The sequence below is a fragment of the Thalassophryne amazonica genome, chromosome 7 (genome assembly GCF_902500255.1).
Source record: "Thalassophryne amazonica chromosome 7, fThaAma1.1, whole genome shotgun sequence".
Classification (NCBI taxonomy): Eukaryota; Metazoa; Chordata; class Actinopteri; order Batrachoidiformes; family Batrachoididae; genus Thalassophryne; species Thalassophryne amazonica.
Genome location: NC_047109.1, coordinates 102,262,225 through 102,286,131, shown reverse-complemented (window position 1 = coordinate 102,286,131; position 23,907 = coordinate 102,262,225). Strand labels below are relative to the sequence as shown.

At 43.0% G+C, this 23,907-nt stretch overlaps 1 protein-coding gene across 1 annotated transcript in view; it reads left to right on the top strand.

Moving 5' to 3' along the window:
- LOC117514693 (lysophosphatidylcholine acyltransferase 1) overlaps positions 1-23,907 on the top strand; it is a 71,683-nt gene that overhangs the window by 20,582 nt on the left and 27,194 nt on the right. Inside the window, exons 2-5 of the mRNA XM_034175255.1 lie at positions 8,824-8,963; positions 9,414-9,628; positions 19,439-19,551; positions 20,227-20,287. Of these exons, the coding sequence (XP_034031146.1) occupies positions 8,824-8,963; positions 9,414-9,628; positions 19,439-19,551; positions 20,227-20,287 (529 nt within the window). The remainder of the gene's footprint in view (positions 1-8,823; positions 8,964-9,413; positions 9,629-19,438; positions 19,552-20,226; positions 20,288-23,907) is intronic.

Below are 23,907 nucleotides of genomic sequence, written 5' to 3'. Positions count from 1 at the left end.
GAGTTCTTTATTTTTTTATTTCATCAATTTATTAATGATAAAAAAGAAATGTGGGAAATGCATGTTTTTAGTATGTTTTATCAGATAAAATAATTAAATTTAAGCTAGTCCTCCTTTAATGCTCGCCTGCTCAATTGACCCCAATGACTATACTTTGAGGAGTGTCAGCCAGAGTGCAGAAGTTAAAAATGACAGCAAATGGTGTTGTATGTGAGAAGATTGAAATGAGCCATTGTTGTGCCACACATTCAAACTCGGGATGCTTTGTGTCACGCTGGGGTTACTTTGTTCTTCGGCTGGATGGTTAGATACTTAATTAATCCCGACCGAAATTGTACAGCGGTCTGTCACTCCCATTCTCACACATAAAGGTTAACACACATTAAAAGTACATATAAAAAACAGTAATAAATAATAAAACGCAAACAAATCAAAGTGGAAGGAGTTAAGGAACTATAGACTATGCGCGGGACATTTCCAGCTCATTTCTCCTGCTCCTGCTTGAAGTTGCAGCATTATACAGTCTGATGGTGCGAGAGACAAAAGAGTTCTTCAGTCTCTGTGTTACACCTCAGTGAGAGGAATCTGGAGCTCATCAAGCTTATGTGGTGGGAGAAGACAGAGTTCAGGGGGTGGGTCTGATTGGACAGGATCTTGGAGAGTGGTCTCTGCTCCACCACCTTCTCCACAGAATCCAGGCACAGTCCAACCACGGAGCCCACTTTCTTAATGAGCTGGTTCATCCTCAGAATGTCCTTTTTCTTAGAATACTGCTGAAATGCAGTATATTCTTCATTTGACAGATAACAGTAAAGACGTAATGATGGATTAGGGGGCAGGGGAGGTGGCCAAGTGGTTAGTGCATTTGGATTCTGTGCCACATTTCTCCATGTAATGTGAGGCTGCGTCAGGAAGGGCATCCGGCGTAAAACTCAACATGTAAATCCCCACTGGATCTGCTGTGGCGACCCCAAGTGAAAACAAGGGAGCCTTCCAAAGGCACTTACTTTAATATACAACCTGGCAAAAATTATGGAATCACCAGCCTCAGAGGATGGTCATTCAGTTGTTTAATTTTGTAGAAAAAAAGCAGATCACAGACATGACACAAACTAAAGTAATTTCAAATGGCAACTTTCTGGCTTTAAGAAACATTATACACTCAACAAAAATATAAACGCAACACTTTTGGTTTGTTCCCATTTTGTATGAGATGAACTCAAAGATCTAAAACTTTTTCCACATAAACAATATCACCATTTCCCTCAAATATTGTTCACAAACCAGTCTAAATCTGTGATAGTGAGCACTTCTCCTTTGCTGAGATAATCCATCCCACCTCACAGGTGTGCCATATCAAGATGCTGATTAGACACCATGATTAGTGCACAGGTGTGCCTTAGACTGCCCACAATAAAAGGCCACTCTGAAAGGTGCAGTTTTATCACACAGCACAATGCCACAGATGTCGCAAGATTTGAGGGAGCGTGCAGTTGGCATGCTGACAGCAGGAATGTCAACCAGAGCTGTTGCTCGTGTATTGAATGTTCATTTCTCTACCATAAGCCGTCTCCAAAGGCGTTTCAGAGAATTTGGCAGTACATCCAACCAGCCTCACAACCGCAGACCACGTGTAACCACACCAGCCCAGGACCTCCACATCCAGCATGTTCACCTCCAAGATCGTCTGAGACCAGCCACTCGGACAGCTGCTGAAACAAACGGTTTGCATAGCCAAAGAATTTCTGCACAAACTGTCAGAAACCGTCTCAGGGAAGCTCATCTGCATGCTCGTCGTCCTCATCGGGGTCTCGACCTGACTCCACTTCGTCATCGTTACCGACTTGAATGGGCAAATGCTCACATTCGCTGGCGTTTGGCATGTTGGAGAGGTGTTCTCTTCACGGATGAATCCCGGTTCACACTGTTCAGGGCAGATGGCAGACAGCGTGTGGCGTCGTGTAGGTGAGCAGTTTTCTGATGTCAATGTTGTGGATCAAGTGGCCCATGGTGGCGGTGGGGTTATGATATGGGCAGGCGCCTGTTATGGACGAAGAACACAGGTGCATTTTATTGATGGCATTTTGAATGCACAGAGATACCGTGACGAGATCCTGAGGCCCATTGTTGTGCCATACATCCCAGAACATCACCTCATGTTGCAGCAGGATAATGCACGGCCCCATGTTGCAAGGATCTGTACACAATTCGTGGAAGCTGAAAATGTCCCAGTTCTTGCATGGCCGGCATACTCACCGGACGTCACCCATTGAGCATGTTTGGGATGCTCTGGACCGGCGTATACGACAGCGTATACCAGTTCCTGCCAATATCCAGCAACTTCGCACAGCCATTGAAGAGGAGTGGACCAACATTCCACAGGCTACAATTGACAACCTGATCAACTCTATGCGAAGGAGATGTGTTGCACTGCATGAGGCAAATGGTGGTCACACCAGATACTGATTGGTATCCCCCCCCATAAAACAAAACTGATAATGAACTGAACTGATGATCTAATCAGCATCTTGATATGGCACACCTGTGAGGTGGGATGGATTATCTCAGCAAAGGAGAAGTGCTCACTATCACAGATTTGGACTGGTTTGTGAACAATATTTGAGGGAAATGGTGATATTGTGTATGTGGAAAAAGTTTTAGATCTTTGAGTTCATCTCATACAAAATGGGAGCAAAACCAAAAGTGTTGCGTTTATATTTTTGTTGAGTGTAAGAAATCAGGAAAAAAAATTGTGGCAGTCAGTAACGGTTACTTTTTTAGACCAAGCAGAGGGGAAAAAAATATGGAATCACTCAATTCTGAGGAAAAAATTATGGAATCATGAAAAACAAAAGAACGCTCCAACACATCCCTAGTATTTTGTTGCACCAACTCTGGCTTTTATAACAGCTCGCAGTCTCTGAGGCATGGACTTAATGAGTGACAAACAGTACTCTTCATCAATCTGGCTCCAACTTTCTCTGATTGCTGTTGCCAGATCAGCTTTGCAGGTTGGAGCCTTGTCATGGAACATTTTCTTCAACTTCCACCTAAGATTTTCAATTGGATTAAGATCCGGAGTATTTGCAGGCCATGATATTGACCCTATGTGTCTTTTTGCAAGGAATATTTTCACAGTTTTTGCTCTATGGCAAGATGCATTATCATCTTGAAAAATGATTTCATCATCCCCAAACATCCTTTCAATTTATGGGATAAGAAAAGTGTCCAAAATATCAACGTAAACTTGTGCATTTATTGATGATGTAATGACAGCCATCTCCTCAGTGCCTTTACCTGACATGCAGCCCCATATCAGTGACTGTGGAAATTTACATGTTCTCTTCAGGCAGTCATCTTTATAAATCTCATTGGAATGGCACCAAACAAAAGTTCCAGCATCATCACCTTGCCCAATGCAGATTCGAGATTCATCACTGAATGTGACTTTCATCCAGTCATCCACAGTCCACTATTGTTTTTCCTTAGCCCATTGTAACCTTGTTTTTTTCTCTTTAGGTGTTAATGATGGCTTTCATTTAGCTTTTCTGTATGTAAATCCCATTTCCTTTAAGCGGTTTCTTACAGTTCGGTCACAGACGTTGACTCCAGTTTCCTCCCATTCGTTCCTCATTTGTTTTGTTGTGCATTTTTGAGACATATTGCTTTAAGTTTTCTGTCTTGACGCTTTGATGTCTTCCTTGGTCTACCAGTATGTTTGCCTTTAACAACCTTCCCATGTTTGTATTTGGTCCAGAATTTAGACACAGCTGACTGTGAACAACCAACATCTTTTGCAACATTGCGTGATGATTTACCCTCTTTTAAGAGTTTGATAATCCTCTCCTTTGTTTCAATTGACATCTCTCGTGTTGGACCCATGATTCATGTCAGTTCACTTGGTGCAACAGCTCTCCAATGTGTGATCACTCCTTTTTAGATGCAGACTAATGAGCAGATCTGATTTGATGTAGGTGTTAGTTTTGGGGATGGAAATTTACAGGGTGATTCCATAATTTATTCCTCAGAATTGAGTGAGTCCATATTTTTTTCCCTCTGCTTGATCTAAAAAAGTAACCGTTACTGACTGCCACAATTATTTTTCCTGATTTCTTATAGTGTTTCTTAAAGCCAGAAAGTTGCCATTTGAAATGACTTTAGTTTTGTGTCATGTCTGTGATCTGCTTTTTTCTACAAAATTAAACAACTGAATGAACATCCTCCAAGGCCGGTGATTCCATAATTATTGCCAGGGGTTGTACTTACATTGGACCTACTAAATAAAATCACGCACACACTTACTCACTCCTTTAATATAAAGATGATTTACCATGCTCTGCTGGAATGGAGTGTTAGTCCAGAATGTAATTAACAGCGCTGGCTAATATCTGTAGTTTCTTAAAAAAAAAAAAAATAGTCCCATCGACGTTACATTTTTACAGCGTTCATCCTTGACCCAAAATGCATAAGCACACCAAACGGCAAATGTCAGCTCCATGATCGAAGTTATAATGGAATCGAGCAGTGCCTTTGTCATTGCACATATACACATACAACTAAACTTGTCCTCTGCATTTAACCCATCCTAATTACATTTAGACACAATCTAACCTCTAGGAGCAGTGAGCAGCCACAGTCCAGTGCCCGGGGACCAACTCCAGATGTACAACCCCAATTACAATGAAGTTGGGACGTTGTGTAAAATGTAAATTAAAAACGGAATACAATGATTTGAAAATCCTCTTCAACCTATATTCATTTGAATACACCACAAAGACAAGATATTTAATGTTCAAACTGATAAACTTTATTGTTTTTCTGCAAATATTTGCTCATTTTGAAATGGATGCCTGCAACACATTTCAAAAAAGTTGGGACAGGGCAACAAAAGACTGGGAAAGTTGATGAATGCTCAAAGAACACCTGTTTGGAACATTCCACAGATGAACAGGTTAATTGGAAACAGGTGAGTGTCATGATTGGGTATAAAAGTAGCATCCCCAAAAGGCTCAGCCGTTCACAAGCAAAGATGGGGCGAGATCACCACTTTGTGAACAACTGCGTGAAAAAAAATAGTCCAACAGTTTAAGAACAATGTTTCTCAACATTCAATTGCAAGGGATTTAGGGATTCCATCATCTACAGTCCATAATATAACCAGAAGATTTAGAGAATCTGGAGAACTTTCTACACATAAGCAGCAAGGCCGAAAACCAACATTGAATACTCGTGACCTTCAATCCCTCAGGCGGCACTGCATTAAAAACCAACATTGTGTAAAGGATCTTAACATGTGGGCTCAGGAACACTTCAGAAAAACATTGTCAGTTAACATAGCTCATCGCTACATCTACAAGTTCAAGTTAAAACTGTACCATATGGTACAGCATGGCCATGCAAAGCCAAAGCTAATCAACAACAACATCCAGAAACGCCGCCGCCTTCTCTGGGCCCAAGCTCATTTGAAATGGACAGATGCAAAGTGGAAAAGTGTGCTGTGGTCTGATGAATTTCAATTTCACATTTCAAATTGTTTTTGGAAATCATGAACGTTGTGTCCTCTGGACAAAAGAGGAAGAAGACCATCCAGATTGTTACCAGTGCAAAGTTCAAAAACCAGCATCTCTGATGGTATGGGGTGTGTTAGTGCCCATGGCATGGGCAACTTACACATCTGTGATGGCACCATCAATGCTGACAGGTACATCCAGGTTTTGGAGCAACACATGCTGCCATCTAAGCAACATCTTTTTCAGGGACATCCTGCTTATTTCAGCAAGAAAATGCCAGGCCACATTCTGCACGTGTTACAACAGCGTGGCCTCGTAGTAAAAGAGTGCGGGTACTAGACTGGCCTGCCTGTAGTCCAGACCTGTCGCCCATTGAAAATGTGTGGCGCATTATGAAGCGCAACATACGACAACGGAGGCCCCAGACTGCTGAACAACTGAAGTCGTACATCAAGCAAGAATGGGAAAGAATTCCACCTACAAAGCTTCGACAATTAGTGTCCTCAGTTCCCAAATGCTTATTGAGTGTTGTTAGAAAGAAAGGTGATGTAACACAGTGGTAAACATACCACTGTCCCAGCTTTTTTGAAACAACTTTTTTCCCAACTTCATTGGAATTGGGGTTGTTAACGCTGCCTTGGTCAGCGGCAGAGAAAGGAACAGACCCTAAATAAGCATGTTTTTGATCGATGAAGTTATATGCACGCACTGAGAGCTTTTTGTCTTTTACGCTTTCTGTCGCAAGCAGGTGCTTTCATTTTTACACATGCTCACACAGAGACGGTGGCGGAAAACATGAAATGCAATACACTTTTCACTCAAGTCACTCATGGTAATTGCAATATGACACATTACTAAACTGACTAAACCAACTGAACTACAAAAACACAATAAATCAGTAACACTAACAATACTGTTAAACTAAGATGAACCACAATAACAACATTTTAAACCCCAAAACATAGAACTCCGGTGGTGCATTGCATCACTACGTCCATTGTTTACTGGTTAGCTAAAATCGGGGTGGTGGCCAAGTGGTTAATGTGCTTGGTTTCAGTTCAGAAGGCTCCAGGTTCAAATCCCACCCCTGCCACATTTCTCCGTGTAATGTGGAGTTGCATCAGGAAGGGCATCCGGCATAAAACCTGTGCCAATTCAACATGCAGATCCACCTTGGATTTGCTGTGGCGACCCCGAGTGCAAACAAGGGAGCAGCTAAAGGGACTTACTTTTACTCATTTCTCCAAAAATAGAGATTACATTAGATAGAATTTTATTGATCCCTTAGAAAGACTCCATCAGGGAAATTGAGGTTCCAAAGTATTAGTCCCGGCAACGTTCACCGTTCATGCAAAAACACACTAGCATACCAAACGGCAAATGTCCACTCTCCCTGGGTTCTCCGTGATCGAAGCTATACACATGCATGCATGTATACAGAGGCCACTTGGCTATTATCAAACGGTATACCATTTTTTAAATTGTTTCTAGGCTTAGTATAACTCGAATCATGATTAATAATTTACACCCTGCTTTTTCCTAAATAATATGGGCATTTTTGGTGCATGTTTTTGCAGAAGCGCGCAGCAAACAGGACTTTTACTTCCTTGTTCTCCGCTCTCACTGCAGTAGTCGCAGGGGAAAAAATAAACAACTTCTCCTTTATCATTGGTGGGAAAAATGCACAGCTTAAACCAGTCAAAAATGATCACCAGCCCACGTATTTGGTTGCTGAGGAGATCCATGCCAAAATGCCACCAAAGGCAGACTGAAGTGCCTGCACTGCTTCCAGGTGGACAACAGCAGGAGTGATACTCCTACTGTTGTCCACCTGGTCAGGCTTGTGTCCCCTCTGTCTTGTGTTAAACATGAATTGTTTTTTGAGTGGCACAAATAATTTGTGTGGCATCTTATTGTTTTGTAAATAGTTCTACAAAAAATACATGAAGCATTTCCTACATTTTAATGTAAATAGTTGTATATAGCCTAACTTTGTTTGCTACATATGTGTTTGACATTTACAATTTATATTTGCATTCTAAGTTGTAAAAATGACAGAAAACTAACAAAACTTTTTTTCTATTCAGATTTTATGTTTTTGTGTGAATTTAGGTCCATTGTGTTAATACAGTATTGTAGAATGAAAGCAAAAGTGTCAGTCTCACAGGTGAGATTGTGATGAAAAAATTACACCAAACAAGGCAAAGTAAACGGTTTTTAAGGTAAATTATAACAGTAAAGCCAGAAGTAGTCAGAAATGGCTAATTATTCCCTTAACCCCAGAGGGTTAAGAGGGGAATTACTGAAAATGTGGAAAAATCAAGAAAATACCCCAAGACCTCCAGAGGGTTAACCATGATGGGCCTCAAAACACCCCAACCCTGGTTTATTAGTCTTTGTGTTGATAGTTTACTGAGTGAGCTTTAATTTTACTAAATTGTCAATCAGTCAGATAAAGATTTTTGTAATTGGATTCAAGCTCTTGTTATCAGGACAAATATAGACTTAAATGTTGCTATCAGGGAGAGATAAAACCTGTAAACGATCCACTGTGGACTCGAATGTGTACTATGCAATGTCTTTGTTTTAAAGACCCATGTTCCACATGAATTATTTATGTTGTTGTAGTGTGTGTGTGTGGGTGTGTGTAATCACATGTTTAAATTTGTGGATTCACTATTTTAAATTGTTCTTTGGGAATGAATATGTATTAAAAGTGTTTGTAACCGTTATGTGCTGGTGCTGTCAGTCCCTCTGTGTACATTTAAAAACTTTTGTATGTGCCAATTTGTATAGATTTCTGTGTTCTTCCCTGTCTGTGTGGGTTCTCTCAACTTTTCAGTGTAATCTTTCATGAGTCAGAACTGTGGTAGTCAAAGCAATAGCCTTTAACTAAAGCAAATAAAACCCACATTTACAGTATCAACAGCAGCTTTAAACAACTTATTTTTGCTGCGTATCAGAAAAAATGGAATTGCCCCCCATGGCAATGATGATTGAGATGGATGATAATGTGCGGCTTTGCACAGGAGATAATTTCGGAGGTGTCAGGTTCAGCTCGAATGAATAATTGAAATGGAGTACTAAAAAAAAAAAAAATGGCACTATAGAGTTGCACAGTGTTTGGAATTATTATTGTTAATTTTTTAATATGGTACAAGATTTTTTTATTTTTTGGTGGTTTAAGCAAATAGAAATGTTTACCCAATTTTAGCATAGTCTTTGTTTTCTCCTCTTCCAAAAAATATTATTAGCATTAGGCATGTTTTAAAAAAGTTTCTTAATCATTTGTCTTTTTCTCAATCTCTTGCAGATAGCAGTAATGACAGTCACACTATTCCCCATTCGTCTCCTTATTGCAGCATTTATGATGCTGCTGGCTTGGCCTTTTGCGTTCCTGGCCACAGTAGGACGCTCTGAGACCACAGTTGAACCCCAATGCCTTTGGAGAAGGTGGGTCTGCTGCTGTGTGTTATTTTGTTTCCTTCGAACATGTGAAGTAGCTTTTTAAGAAATGTTCAAATTAAATTTGTTTCTCAAATCTCTATAAACACTCGACTTGCAAACATATAAACAATGCAGAATAAGATAATACAAATGATGAACTATTATAATGTTATTCCACTTTTGTGAAAATACAGTTTATCGCAGTTAAGTTGTGTAATTCTGTGGCAGCAAGCAATGTATAATGGGATAGCATTAGAGTTGTAGAAATGTTAGTCTAAGTTCTTTCACTATATAGTTCTTTTCTGGTATCTAATGGTGTTTTAGAGATCTTTTACTTTGGTACATCCAAAAAAAATGGAAAACTAAAAGGCTGAATGTCTGTTAATTGCTACAGTGTTGATCATAAAATTATTGCAGTGTGTTAAAACTTTCTCCATGCAATGTCTGTTTTACCAGACTTGTGGACAGAGTTCTGCGGACCATCATGCGGGTCATGTGGTTTGCTGGAGGCTTCCATTGGATGACCATCAAAGGACGAAGAGCATTGCCTGCAGAAGCACCCATCCTCACCTTGGCGCCCCATTCATCTTACTTTGACGCTATCCCAGTGACCACGACAATGGCTTCTATAGTCATGAAAGCTGAAAGCAAGGATATACCTCTTTGGGGCAGTACGTAATTTACACGAATAAATGCACAAAAGAGGTCTACTGCCACAAACTTGGGGAATGATAAACTGATGGCTGATCTGCTCTGTGCCAGGGTTGGTAGAGACATAATTCTCATAATAGGATAACAAATAAATCACAGTTAACTCACATCATTGTTAAACTTTTTAATGCCATGTATTTAAAAACACATGAAGGATACATGGTTAATGTATTGCTTCATTTACGAGTGTCATTATAGTTCTAGAACCACCACAAATTAATATTTAGTTTGTCTTTAGTAGACCACTAGTATGGGGTTTCTCAATTCAGTTCAGGTATTTCTTACACTGATCTTAGAAACAGGATGTGAAAGGAGGAGGTATATTTTAAGTTAATTCTTCCACTTCTTCTGCTAAGTCTATAGAGTGCCTGTAAATAGTATTTATACCCTTGGGCTTTTACACATTTTAATTTCTTTGTGCCACTTTTTTTGGGGGGGGGCGGGGGGGGGGGGGGGATTCTGGCTTCTCTTTATTAAAATGTCTAAAATAATCCTCTTCAAATTGAAAACAAATCTCTGCAACTTTATTTTAAATAAATAGAAATATCAAAGCCAAAATGATGGTTTGCATAAGTAATGGAAGCCTTTAGTATAATGCATCCATCCATTTTCTTCCTCTTTATCCGGAGTCGGGTCGCGGGGGCAGCAGCTCAAGCAAAACCGCCAGACCTCCCGATCCACACACACCTCCCCCAGCTTCTCTGGGGGAACCCCAAGGCGTTCCCAAGCCAGCCGAGAGATGTAGTCCCTCCAGCGTGTCCTGGGTCTTCCCCGGGGCCTCCCTCCCAATGGGACGTGCCGGGAACACCTCCCCAGTGAGGCGTCCAGGGTCATCCAGAAAAGATGCCACGAGCCACCTCAACTGACTCCTTTCGATGTGGAGGAGCAGTGGCTCGACTCCGAGCTCCTCCCAGTGAGGCGTCCAGGGGGCTTCCGTAAAAGATGCCTGAGCCACCTCAACTGACTCCTTTCGATGTGGAGGAGCAGCGGCTCGACTCCGAGCTCCTCCTGAGTGACCGAGCTCCTCACACTATCTCTAAGGGAGCGCCCAGCCACCCTGCGGAGGAAACTCATCTCGGCCGCTTGTACTCGCAATCTCGTTCTTTTGGTCATGAGCCAAATCTCATGACCCATAGGTGAGGATCGGAATGTAGGATTGATCGGTAATATCCGAGAGCTTTGCACCCCCTACTCAGCTCTCTCTTCACCCACGACAGTCCGATACAGCGACCGCATCACTTGCAGATTGCTGCACCGATCCGTCTTATCGATCTCACGCTCCATCCGTACCTCACTCGGTGAACCAGACCCCGATGATACTTACCCCACAGGGGCCCCGAGGGACTACGGTCGAACCCTTCTCCAGATCCACCAAACACACTGGGACTGTTTGGGCAAACTCCCATTGAACCCCGATGCACGAGCCTCGTGGAGCGTGTAGAGCTGTGTCCCAGTGTGCTCGCGACCAGGACGAAAACTACACAGCTCCTCCTGAATCCGAGGTTCAACATCGGTCGAATTCTCCTCTCCGTACTCTGGAATAGACCTTACCGGGAGGCTGAGGAGTGTGATCCCCCTATAGTTGGAACACACCCTACGGTCCCCCTCTTAAACAGAGGGACCACACCCCGGTCTGCCAATCCAGAGGCACTGTCCCTGATCGCCATGCGATTGTTGCAGAGGCGTGTCAGCCAAGACAGTCCCAAACCATCAGACTACTTAATGTAACTCAGGACGGATTTCATCCACCCCAGGAGCCTTGCCACCGAGGAGCTTTCGATCCGCCTCGGTGACTTCGGCCCAGGTAATGGATGAATCCGCCTCTGAGTCCCCAGTCTCTTCTTCCCATTCGGAAGACGTGACGATGGGATTGAGGAGATCCTCAAAGTACTCCTTCCACCGCCCAACAACATCCCCAGTCAGGGTCAATGCAAGTAAAATGCAAGTAGTATAATGCAAGTAAAAAAATTTTTACAGTTTTTTTTTTTTTTTTTTCTTTTTTTTTCCCAGACAGATAAATGCAAACAGTATGGACTCTGTGGTTAATCTGTCTAGAGTCAGCAGTTGTCAAAGTTTTCGAGTGAGGGAAGCCATCAAACCCACATGATGATTGAATGAGTTAAATTGTCCTCTGGCTGCAATTGGACAAATTGGGTATAGTGCAAGTTATGTATTTTACATTATCAATTATGCAGCATCGTGGTGATTTAGAAGAGAGAAGTATTTTCTTGAAACAGACTTGAAAGTTCAGCTACAGTTTGCCAGAAGACACACAGGTGACGAGGGTAGAGCTGATGTTTCTTTGTATGAAAGCCCTTCTCTATGCCACTCCACCATGAAGCCGTGACTTGTGGATGTAATAGATCAGCTTTGTCATTGTCACAATCTCTCCATTCACATCCACAGAAGTCAATTCAGTCAGAGTTGTCATGTGTCTTGATGGCTTTCATCACTAGTGTCCTTGCACGGTCACCCAGTTTTTAAGAAGTGCAGATTCCAGACAGCTTTACTATAAATTACCATACTGTTTGTATTTTTTAATGACCAATTTAAATGAAGTCCAATATGTATTCAGTGACTTAGAAATGTTCATCTATCAATCCCCTGATTTGTCTGAAGAAAACACACTGTAATGTGACGATTTACTTGTTATACTAAAGTGTGCCATTACTTGTGCATCTCATTGGGTTTGATATTTAATTTATAGCAAGTTGTACAAATTTTTCTGTTGGAGTTTGGAGGATTTTTTTTTTTTTTTTTTTTTTTTTAGCAATATTAATATGGAGAAACCTTTTTGTTCAGTAGTGTAAAGAAATTAGAATGTGTAAAACCCAAAGGGTATGACTATTTATAGGCATCGGGTCCTTGTGAAGCTTGCGAGGTTGATACAGCCTTAGTACTGTGTTTCAAAATAAAACCTGTGAATCTGCTTGGCTCTAGGCATGATCCTAACTGAGAGCGATTCAGCTAAGAAGTTTATTTGGGGAATTGTCCTTGAGGTCGACAACTTGCGTATGTACAACTGTACAGTGAGGTAGGATTTTCTAACTGTGGGATGTTTTCATGGCAGCAGTTGCTTTACCTTATATGTGGACGTTTGTGCAGTAAACTATAAGATTTTTGTTATTGTTACCAGGCATGCTTCTTCGGAATGCTCTCTTTAAATTAATTTCGTAGGTGTATTTCAGCATTTATTATTTTTTTTTAACAAACTTTCTGCCCATTGGAGCTTCTTATTTTGCAGAGCACTCTGCGTCAGGATAAAGGTATTAAATCCTTGTGGTTCTCATTGAAAGGGAAGTTGAATTTTGGGAATACTTCATATGGTGGATCTGGACATACTCTACCAATAAACAAAGGTATTGACATTTGCCAAGCATCTCTGTCTCGCGACCTCGTCAGTCATAATACCAGGGGAGCTATGACCACTACCTTTGCCGCCCCCCCCCCCCCCCGGACCAAACCAAACCAACTTTTTTAGGTCTTAGATGACCCCAAAACACAATCAGGATGTTCCCAAAAATAAAAACTGGCCTCAAGCCAGTTATCCAAGCTGGCGTCCAAGATGTCCAAATCTCTGTGATATTTAAGTTGTTTAAAGGTGTTTTAGTGAAAAACCCTATTTTGGCAGCGATCTTGGACAGCATCTTGGATAACTGGCTTGAGGCCAGTTTTAATTTTTGGGAACATCCTGATTGTGTTTTGGGGTCATCTAAGGAACCTAAAAAAGTTGGTTTGGTTTGGTCCTGGGTGGGGGGTGCGCAGAGGTAATGGTCGGAGCTCCCCTAGTATAAGCTCTTCTCAGGCATCTCTCAATATGTAAGGCCAAGGACAAAGAGACGATGAATGCAAGCACAAGATAAGTGATTGTCTCTAAAAGTCATAACTGTTACTGCATATAGATACTCTTCTAATGGCTGAATCCACAAACTCCTTGAAACCCTGGCTCAATTTCAGACATGGACTCTGATTTCTCACCCAGCTTCTCAAGTGCTGCAATCTGGCTTTTCAGTGATGTGTAACGTTCACAAGTATTGCCCACATGTTCAAGGTCTGTCAACCTTTTCTTCAAAAAATGCCATCAGACCCTCTAGTTTCACAACCCACCAAATTCCACCACAGGCAAGCATTGACCAGTGCAGTAGCCAGACACACATCCATGATAAGCACCAGTACTGGGGAAAAAGTCAGAGATTCTGTCCCTACTCTGCACAGCACATGAGACTCATGTTAAGGGTAAATGCTTCTTTGTGGTCATCAGATGGGCAGCTTCCTTGCTGTTTCACTGATGGGTACATGACAACTCAGGGGTTGAGTGTTGACATCTGGCATCCCAAGTACTGCCCCTCTGCCTTAATCCTCTTGTTAGCTAAATCAGAATCAGAAGAGGTGTTATTGCATTGCCAGTGAACAGGAATCACAGACTAGGAATTTGCTTTGGTACAATGGTTGCAACATTAAGAAGAGATAAAATGCTAAGCTAAATATAACATATGTGTCAAAATAAGATAAAATATAAGATTAAAAAAAAGAAATATGAAAGGCTGTGTGCAACCAGAAATACAGAGAAACAGGAAAAAAAGCAGTGTGCCGTGGGTGAGTGCAATTTAAAAATGAAAGTACATTGTCTAAAGTGACCTGTGATAAAATGATAAAGTGACAGAGTTAAGCTTAAGGTGACTGAGTTATGAGGTGTTCATGAGTCTAACGGCAGAGGGGAAGAAACTGTTCTTATGGCGGGGAAGTGCCTCCTGCCCGAGGGGAGTGGTTTGAAATAGACCGTCGTGCAGGGTTGAGAAGGGTCAGCTGTGATCCGACCTGCTCGGCCCAGAGTCCTGGAGACGTGCAGGTCGTGGAGAGATGGAAGGCTACAGCAGATCACCTTCTCAGCAGAGGCCACAATGCGCTGCAGTCTGTCTCTGTCCCTGGCTGTGGCCCCGGCGTACCACACCGTGATGGAGGAGCAGAGGATGGACTCGATGATGGCCGTGTAGAACTGCACCATCAGCTGGACAGGCAGCTTGGCCTTCTTCAGCTGCCGTAGGAAGTACATCCTCTGCTGGGCCTTCTTGATGAGGGAGCTGATGGTTGACTCCCACTTGAGGTCCTGGGTGATGGTGGTGCCGAGGAAGCGGTGACAGACCACAGTGGTGATGGGGCTGTTGGTGAGGGCGAGGGAGGGCGGGGGGGGCTGTGGCTTTCCTGAAGTCCATGATCATCTCTACTGTTTTCTGGGCGTTGAGCTCCGAGTTGTTGTTGCTGCACCAGGTCACCAGCCGGTCCATCTCCCTCCTGTAGGCAGACTCATCCCCATCCGAAATGAGTCGATGAGGGTGGTGTCGTCTGCAAACTTGATGAGCTTTACAGAGTCGTGGCTGGAGGTGCAGCAGTTAGTGTAGAGGGAGAAGAGCAGAGGGGAAAGGACACAGCCCTGTGGAGGTCCTGTGCTGAGAGCCCGAGTGTTCGAGACATTTTTTCCCAGCCTCACACGCTGACTCCGGTCCGTCAGTAAGTCTGTCATCCACCTGCAGGTGGAGTCGGGCATGTGGAGCAGAGAAAGCTTGTCCTGGAGCAAAGCTGGAAGGATGGTGTTGAATGCAGAGCTGAAGTCCACAAACAGGATCCTAGTGTAGGTTCCTGGGGAGTCCAGGTGCTGCAGGATGGAGTGCAGGGCCAGGTTTATGGCATCATCTACAGACCTGTTGGCTCTGTAGGCAAACTGCAGGGGGTCCAGGAGGGGGTCGGTGATGGACTTCAGGTGGGATAAAACCAGGCGTTCGAAGGTCTTCATGACTACAGACGTGAGAGCCACAGGATGTTAGTCATTAAGTCCAGTGATGCGTGGTTTCTTGGGGACTGGAACTATGATTGAGGACTTGAAACAGACTGGAACATGGCATGACTCCAGGGAGGTGTTGAAGATCCCCGTGAAGACTGGGGCCAGCTCATCAGCGCAGTGTCTCAGGGTGGCAGGAGAGATGCAGTCTGGGCCCGGGGCCTTACGTGGATTCAGCCTTTTGAAATGTCTCCTCACGTCCTCCTCTTGGACCGAGAGGGCAACAGGGGGAGTGGGGAGGGCAGCAGTGAGAGGGGGGGGGTCCAGAGTGTTTGAATATCCAGTTGTGTGGGGGGTGGGGAGGTGTGAGTCCTTGTCTTCAAAGCGTGAATAGAAGACGTTCAGGTCGTTGGCCAGCTTGAGGTCGTTAATAGAACGAGGTGCATTGGGCTTGTAGTTGGTGATCTCTTTCAACCCCCTCCACACAGAGGCCGAGTCGTTGGCAGAGAACCTTTGCTGCAGACGTGAACTGTACATGGATTTAGCCTTTGCCACCTCCTTGCTAAATCTGTACTTTGCACCTCTATAGCTGTCTCTGTCTCCTTCTCTGAAAGCCACCTCTTTCTGCTGATGGAGCTGCTGGAGTTTAGGTGTGAACCAGGGCTTGTCATTGTTATATCTCACCCTGGTACGCTGTGGGATGATGCTGTCTTCACAGAAATGAATATATGACGTCACAGTGTCCGTGTAGTCATCTAGACTGTCTGTTGAAGCCTCAAACATATCCCAATCTGTGGTGGCCAAGCACGCACGTAGCTGCTCTACAGCTTCATTGCTCCACAGTTTAGACGTCCTCACAACAGGTTTACAGAGTTTAAGTCTCTGTCTGTACGTGGGGATCAAGTGGACCATCACGTGATCTGAGAGTCCCAAAGCTGCACGGGCCACCGCGCGGTAGGCGCCGCTCACTGTCGTGTAACAATGATCTAACGTGCTCCCTTCTCTGGTCGGGCATTTAACAAACTGTTTGTATTTTGGTAATTCCTGACTGAGACTCCCTTTGTTAAAATCACCAAGAATTATAACAAGAGAGTCCGGAAAGTCTCTCTCCACGCTAATAATCTCATCTGAGAGCGCAAGCTCAGCCTCGTGCACCCCGCGCTCGGTGGAATATACACATAATGGTCATCTTGCTGCCTATGTATAGATATGCTGCAGTGTCCAGCAGCTTCTTGGGGATGCTGCAAATTCTTAGGATGCATTCATCTTGGATGTGAGCAGAGCACATACTGAGTGGGTAAGGAGATGACCTGCCAACATGTAAAGTTGGGTTTGAATCCTGCTTGTGCTACCTGTCTGTATCCAGAGATAATCACTGGCACCAATGGGCCTCAGAATCTTCACAGAAGTTACTACTTTTTCCAAAGAGCAGCTGAATCAAATGCTTTGCCAAAATCCATATAGGCTGCAAAGAAGTACTCCCAATACTTAGGCTTGCATTTATTTAGTACTCTCAGAGCTAGAATCCAGCTGACCTCTTGGGTGTAAAGCCATACTCCTCCAATCACTTAGTGGCAAGTAACAGAAACTGAATCTTGTTAACCTTTTACTTTCCACAGTGGGAAATCAAGTCCTTTCTTCTAGGCTTGAAGGGTGATGCCTATATCCCATATTGAACCAAAGATTGCTTGCAGTGCCCAAACAACAGCATTTCCACCCTCTTGGAGAAGTTTGGTTCCAATATCCCTGAACCCTGGACCATTCCCAGTCTTCAGCTGTTACACTGCTTTGGCAACACAAACATTTGGTGCTTTACAGATGATTGGAGAATGAGCCACAAGAACCCTGGCACTAGAGATGTCTAACATCCCAGCAAGAGGTTCAGCTCGATAGTGCTACTCAATGTAGCCAGCTTAATGCAGTAGTTTAGTAGAGATGTCTGTTGGGACCTATCCATCACCCACCTTGCCTGCGGTGGGATAAGATGTAGTTTCAGAGGAGTGAAATTCTTTGATTCCCTGTTATTGACCAGAGATGGAGAGTCAATGCATCCTTGTATACATCACAGCCCACTTAATCAGCTCCCATTTCAACCTGGCAAGCCATGCACTGTGATTCCTTTGGATGTTTGTTTCTAAGAGCACCTTCAGATATAAAACGCCTCCATGAATGGAGACTCGCAACTGCAGTACAATCCCCAGCAACTATCAGGGTTTGGGTGTGGAAGAACGCCAACACTGTTTTTTGATAAACATCTCCTGTGAAACAGTCAGATGTTGAAGTCAAACCAGATTTATTTGCACTGAGCAAACGGAGTGCAAGAGTTACATCTGAATGCTCATGGATGGCACAAGTCTGTGGTCAGAGAGAGAGAAATATTCTTCTTGTGTGAATTTTTCTGGGAGAGGATCCGGGTGACCCACTAATGTTCATATAATGGTAACTGCCTTGCTTTTACGGTTAGGTGTGTGTGTGTGTGTAAGAGAGAAGTTTTGATATACTCGGCTGTCCTCTTGTCTGTATATCTTAACTCTGACTAGTCGTGTTGCTACTGAGACAGGAACCAGGCACTAGTGGCTGGTTAAATCCGTGGAATCCAGACTAAGCATTAAGACAGATCAGCCACAGTGATGTATGTGGTGTGTGACTTAGGGTTGTGGCTAGGTCTCTAATCCCGCTGTCAACAGCCAGCTCATAGTTGGAAATCAATTTCTTCGTTTTTTGGCATTCCTTTTGTTGTCCTCTAGCTTCTTATTTTCTTTTGTGTGAATGCCATAAGAAAGTGCTATTTCAGTTTTGTTTAGAATTGGCCAAACAAGAAAGGAATCATGTTTATTTTTCTTTGTACATTTTCTTGTAATTAGTTTTTGCTTGAGAGGTTTGAAATTTTAGTCACCCTTTGTATTGTCACAAATTGTGCACAGCCACTCTGCAAGAGCTTTTTTTGCTGTGGCGACCCTGAGTGCAAAACAAGGGAGCAGCCGAAGGGACTTATACAAACTTTGACTCCATTACTGTTGTTTCAGTCCTCATTCTAACCACCACATTTGTCTGACACAATCTAGTGGGCTGATGTGGCCATGAAATGGTGAAAGAATAAGATGGCAGTAATGTCACTGCCTTCTGTCACTTCTGTCAGACAGTTGCATTGTGTTGAAGGAAAATGGAAATTGTATGTTTGTTTATTTCTTCAATGGGAAAATTGTGCTTTTTATTCAAGGAATTTAAATTTTGGGGGATATGTAGATCAGGGACAGAAATATTAATAAATAACCCTTCAGATATTCAGTAAAGACCAATATACAGGAAGTGGGCATACAAAAATATTTTGAAATAAAATTTTCTCAATTTTGGTTTTCAGGCCTCTGTCTTCATGGCAGACATAAAAGCAAGTTACACAGATAGCATCAATCCACTTGGGCTATGTCTGAGCACACATTGCTGTTCAACTCAAGTCTCGGAGTGTTTGCTCTCAGACATGTCGCCATATCCACCACAGGACCAGCTTTACTCTTGAATGGCAATCACCCAGGTTGACAACGGGTCCATACACGCCTTTTGAAAGTAACATTTGTCTGCCACAGCAAGATGGAACAGCATCCTCTTGGCCTTATTAATCGGCTGAGCATCTTAAGTTCTGGAAACTGGGCATCCATCTATTCTGCAAAAATTCTACTATTGTTGGTGAATTCAAGGATGATAAACAATTCCTGGCCAACAAAGATACTAAGCCACTGGTTCCCCCACTCAACACCCAGTCAGTGGATGAACTAAGCAGTGTGGGAGAACATATCCCTGATGAACACCAGTTTTCACTAGGACAAAATCAGTGACACTACCCCCACTTATTGCAATACTGTATAATGTAGACCCTGCAGGGCTTCTCAAGGTGCTTAAAAAGTTTCCTGCAACTTTTTCCATATTTTTGTCTCTATGTTCACACCATATATTTTTTTTTCATGGCCCTCTGTCTTCTTTTTGGCATGTCTTCCAGCTTTGATCAAGTACATCAGGCCAGTCTTTGTGTCTCGCTCAGATGAGGATTCCAGAAGGAAGACTGTAGAGGAGATCAAACGTAGAGCACACTCTGGAGGGGCGTGGCCTCAGGTAAAATAATAGGAAATTCTTCTCTGCGTGGATCCATGCAGACACACACAAACACTTTGAAAAGAAAACTACAAATCCTAGTGTACTCTAACTGGCATATTTCAGTGCAAAGAGCAGTCTTTTGGGTCAGAGCTGACTGATCCTAGTTCACTCAAAATGTTTTAAAGCTTGACATATATTTACCTAAAAAGAACATAAATCTTAGGAATGATGACTCAAACTAAAAGGGTAGCTTGTGCAAACTGGTGTCATGATTTTAAGGCAGATTTACTGCAATCCATCTAATCGGGCAGTTCAGATTCACACAGTATGTAGTGACAATCCCACTACACATCCGGATCACATCAGCATGACCACCAACCAAAAAACATGTGTGATGTTAGCATAGGGAAAAAAAACCTCAAATGAAACCACTTCCTTACAAAACAAGCATATGTTTGACTGGAAGCTATTGGAAAATGCTTTTTCAGTTAGTCAACAAACTTTTCTCATGTCCTTGTTGTCAAAGCAGCACTGACCAGTAATTGTCCTTGTTGGATTTGGATGAAAACCTATGGCTAACTGCACATTTTTCTGTTAGATGATATAATGGCACAGTGTGCATGCACAGCAGCGTTTCCAGAATAGAATCCAGCCTTGACGTCGCGTGATCAGCTTTTTTTTTCTTTCTTACAGGTAATGATTTTTCCTGAAGGAACGTGCACAAATAGATCCTGCCTCATCACCTTTAAGCCAGGTGACTTTCCCCATCACAGATTTCTTATTCATCTTTCTTCTTTGAAGTCATGTTGCCAGCTGTTTGCCTGTTTTCATGTTGCTGATATCACAGATTCATAGATGCAAACTGACTGCACACCAATAAGTTTAAAATTGCTGATTTTAATGAACCAAACTTTCTGTGGACTTTTTTTTTCTACAAATAAGGATGTTTAAAGCTGATATTTGCCACATTAAAACAAAATTTGGACAAAGATTTGTGTTATACAGATATCAAATATGCCTAAGCATGTTTCAGTGAAGAACTGAATTGGCAGTCCTCCTTAAAAATTGTTTGCACTTTGGAAATACATGCAAAGTGATCAATTTTGGAAAAAAAAAAGGATGTTTAATAAAATGTTACACAACACAATAAAATACGAGGGCTGTCAATAAAGGATAGGTCCTTTTTATTTTTTTCAAAAACTATATGGATTTCATTCATATGTTTTTACGTCAGACATGCTTGAACCCTCGTGCGCATGCGTGAGTTTTTCCACGCCTATCGGTGACGTTATTCGCCTGTGAGCACTCCTTGTGGGAGGAGTCGTCCAGCCCCTCGTCGGAATTCCTTTGTCTGAAAAGTTGCTGAGAGACTGGCGCTTTGTTTGATCAAAATTTTTTCTAAACCTGTGAGACACATCGAAGTGGACACGGTTCGAAAAATTAAGATGGTTTTCGGTGAAAATTTTAACGGCTGATGAGAGATTTTGAGGTGATACTGTCACTTTAAGTGCAGCACTCCCAGGTGGCGTCAGCCTGTTTCAAGCTGAAAACCTCCACATTTCAGGCTCTATTGATCCAGGACGTCGTGAGAGAACAGAGAAGTTTCAGAAGAAGTCGGTTTCAGCATTTTATCCGGATATTCCACTGTTAAAGGAGATTTTTTTAATGAAAGACGTGCGGACGGGTCCGCGCGTCGGGACGCAGCCGGCGCGGTGTGGCGGCACAGGAAAAACACCTCCGTGTTGATAACCATTTGTAAAATCCAGGCGGCTTTTGATGGCTTTCAGTGGAGTGAGTATATGAGAAATTGTTTAACAGCTGGACATGTTCCAACTTGTCCTTAAGGCTTCCAACAGAGGTGTTTTTCCTGTGGCGGAGCGTCGCGGCGGCTGCGAGCCGACGCTGCAATCCGCCCGCACATCTTTCATTAAAAAAATCTCCTTTAACAGTGGAATATCTGGATAAAATGCTGAAACCGACTTCTTCTGAAACTTCTCTGTTCTCTCACGACGTCCTGGATCAATAGAGCCTGAAATGTGGAGGTTTTCAGCTTGAAACAGGCTGACGACGGAGCCTGGGAGTGCTGCACGACGTCTCGCTCCGTGGGAAGTCCTTAAAGCGACGGTATCACCTCAATCTCTCATCAGCCATTAAAATTTTCACCGAAAACCAGCTTAATTTTTCGAACGTGTCCACTTCGATGTGTCTCACAGGTTTAGAAAAAATTTTGATCAAACAAAGCGCCAGTCTCTCACCAACTTCTCAGACAAAGGAATTCCGACGAGGGGCTGGACGACTCCTCCCACAAGGAGTGCTCACAGGCGAATGACGTCACCGACAGGCGTGGAAAAACTCACACATGCGCACGAGGGTTCAAGCATGTCTGACGTAAAAACATATGAATGAAATCCATATAGTTTTTGAAAAAAATAAAAAGGACCTATACTTTATTGACAGACCTCGTACATTGAGAAGCTTTTCGATGTCACTGCCTTCAGTCACCTAATTGTGACTACGTCTTACTGCCAGGAGAAGGTGACATCCAACGTTCATAGGACGTTTTGACTCTGAACCATAATGTCCTCCAGTTGGTTGGTCAGCAGTGGTGGCCACTTACTGCCCATGTTCTCCTGGTTTCCAGCCACTTCTCCCGCATATTGCAGGGCCAGCAAGAGGCTCTGTCTGCTGCCTTCCCCAGCCTATGAGCCATAGACTTGCTCTCCCTCTCTGCTATTCCCAGAGCTGTAAGAGTCTTCCACACAGACTGAGCTGGGAAAAAAAAACCCTACCTTCAACCTCCACTGGGAAGAATCAGGCCTGCCACCCTTTATCCCTGCATTCTTGGACTAGGTCTAAGTACTTGACGTTCTTCATCTCTGAGGCCTCTTCACATGCAGCTTCTCATGTCAGGATGACCTTCTTCTCCTCAGACTATATGATGATATGAGGCCTCAGGGAAGTTTGGACAACCTGGGGGAAGTGGCGCTTTCTTCCCAGGTCCAACCTCATCTCCCACGGTTTAGTTGCCTGCAGGAGGTTCATGTTGGTCTTTTTCTTTGAGTGGTGGAATTTCTCCCCCTCCCTGGTGAATTGAATAGAACAAACTGGTGCCCTGAGGACCTTATCATGATGCCATCTGTATCTCTCCTGGCTTTCAACAAAAATGCTTCTGTATTGTGGCAGCACAGTGGATTAGTGGTTAGCACTCACAGCAAGAAAGTTGTGGGATTGCTTCCCGCCCTTTCTGTGTGGAGTTTATATGTTCTCCCTGTGTCTGTGTGGGTTTCCTCTGGGTACTCCGGTTTCCTCCCACAATCAAAAACATGCTTATTTAGGATCTGCTCCTTCCTCTGCCCCTGACCAAGATAGCGTCTCTTCATCTGGAGTTGGTCCCCAGGCATTGGACTGTGGCTGCCCACTGCACTGAGTGGTTGGATTGTATCTAACTGTAATTAGGATGGTTAAATGCAGAGGACAAATTTTGTTGTATGTATGACTGATTTCCATCAATTGTGCTTCCAAAATGTCATATATGAGCTCAGTGGAGATCTGATGATAATTTAATAAGGCGGTGGGGGGTTCTTATTAGACCATTGACTATGATATGCAGCTTCAACAATCACAGACATGCAAGTTTTCTGAGGAAATGCGGATTTCCACTTTTTTGAGATTTTCCCCAAAAATTCAGATTTCAACAATTTTTGCAAGCTGTCACGTGGCCCTCGGACTGCTCCTTGGCTTCGTGAATGACAGTGCTTTTCATCAGCCAGCGCATGCTTCCCCTGGCACTTCTTATTGGTCAAGTTTCTGAAACGATGATGTCATAGCACCACCTCTCTCACACCAATGGACCCCCCCCCCCCCCCATTAAGGAATTAAAGTATTTCCATACATCTTATTCTAAAGCAAGAGCATCTTATTATGTACAGTGACAAATAAAGGAAATAAAAAAAATATGGACATAACACATGTTGATGGGACCGATGCAACCATCGGTTCCATTCCTCAAGGAAGCATCACTTTGCTTATTCATGACAAATTTAGGTTTTGGGTTTTTGTTTGTTTTTCCCCATCCCCTAAAATGTGGTGTTTCACATTTGAGAGAAGTCTGATTTACAGATTATGGTTAGAACTTTGATTAAATATTGAATAGCATGTTTGTGGATACTGACATTTGTCCTTTCACTGTAATCTCCTGTCTGCAGTAACAGGTGCATCAAAATAGCCTCAAGTAAAGTCTTGAAGCATATGTACCATAGAGCTGCCTTGGGTTTTTGACCAAAACCACTCAGTTAGCCAATAAGTCCATCCCCACATTTGGAAAAATAGCCATCTGTCTGACATATCCAGATGAAACATAGGCATCCTCTTGGT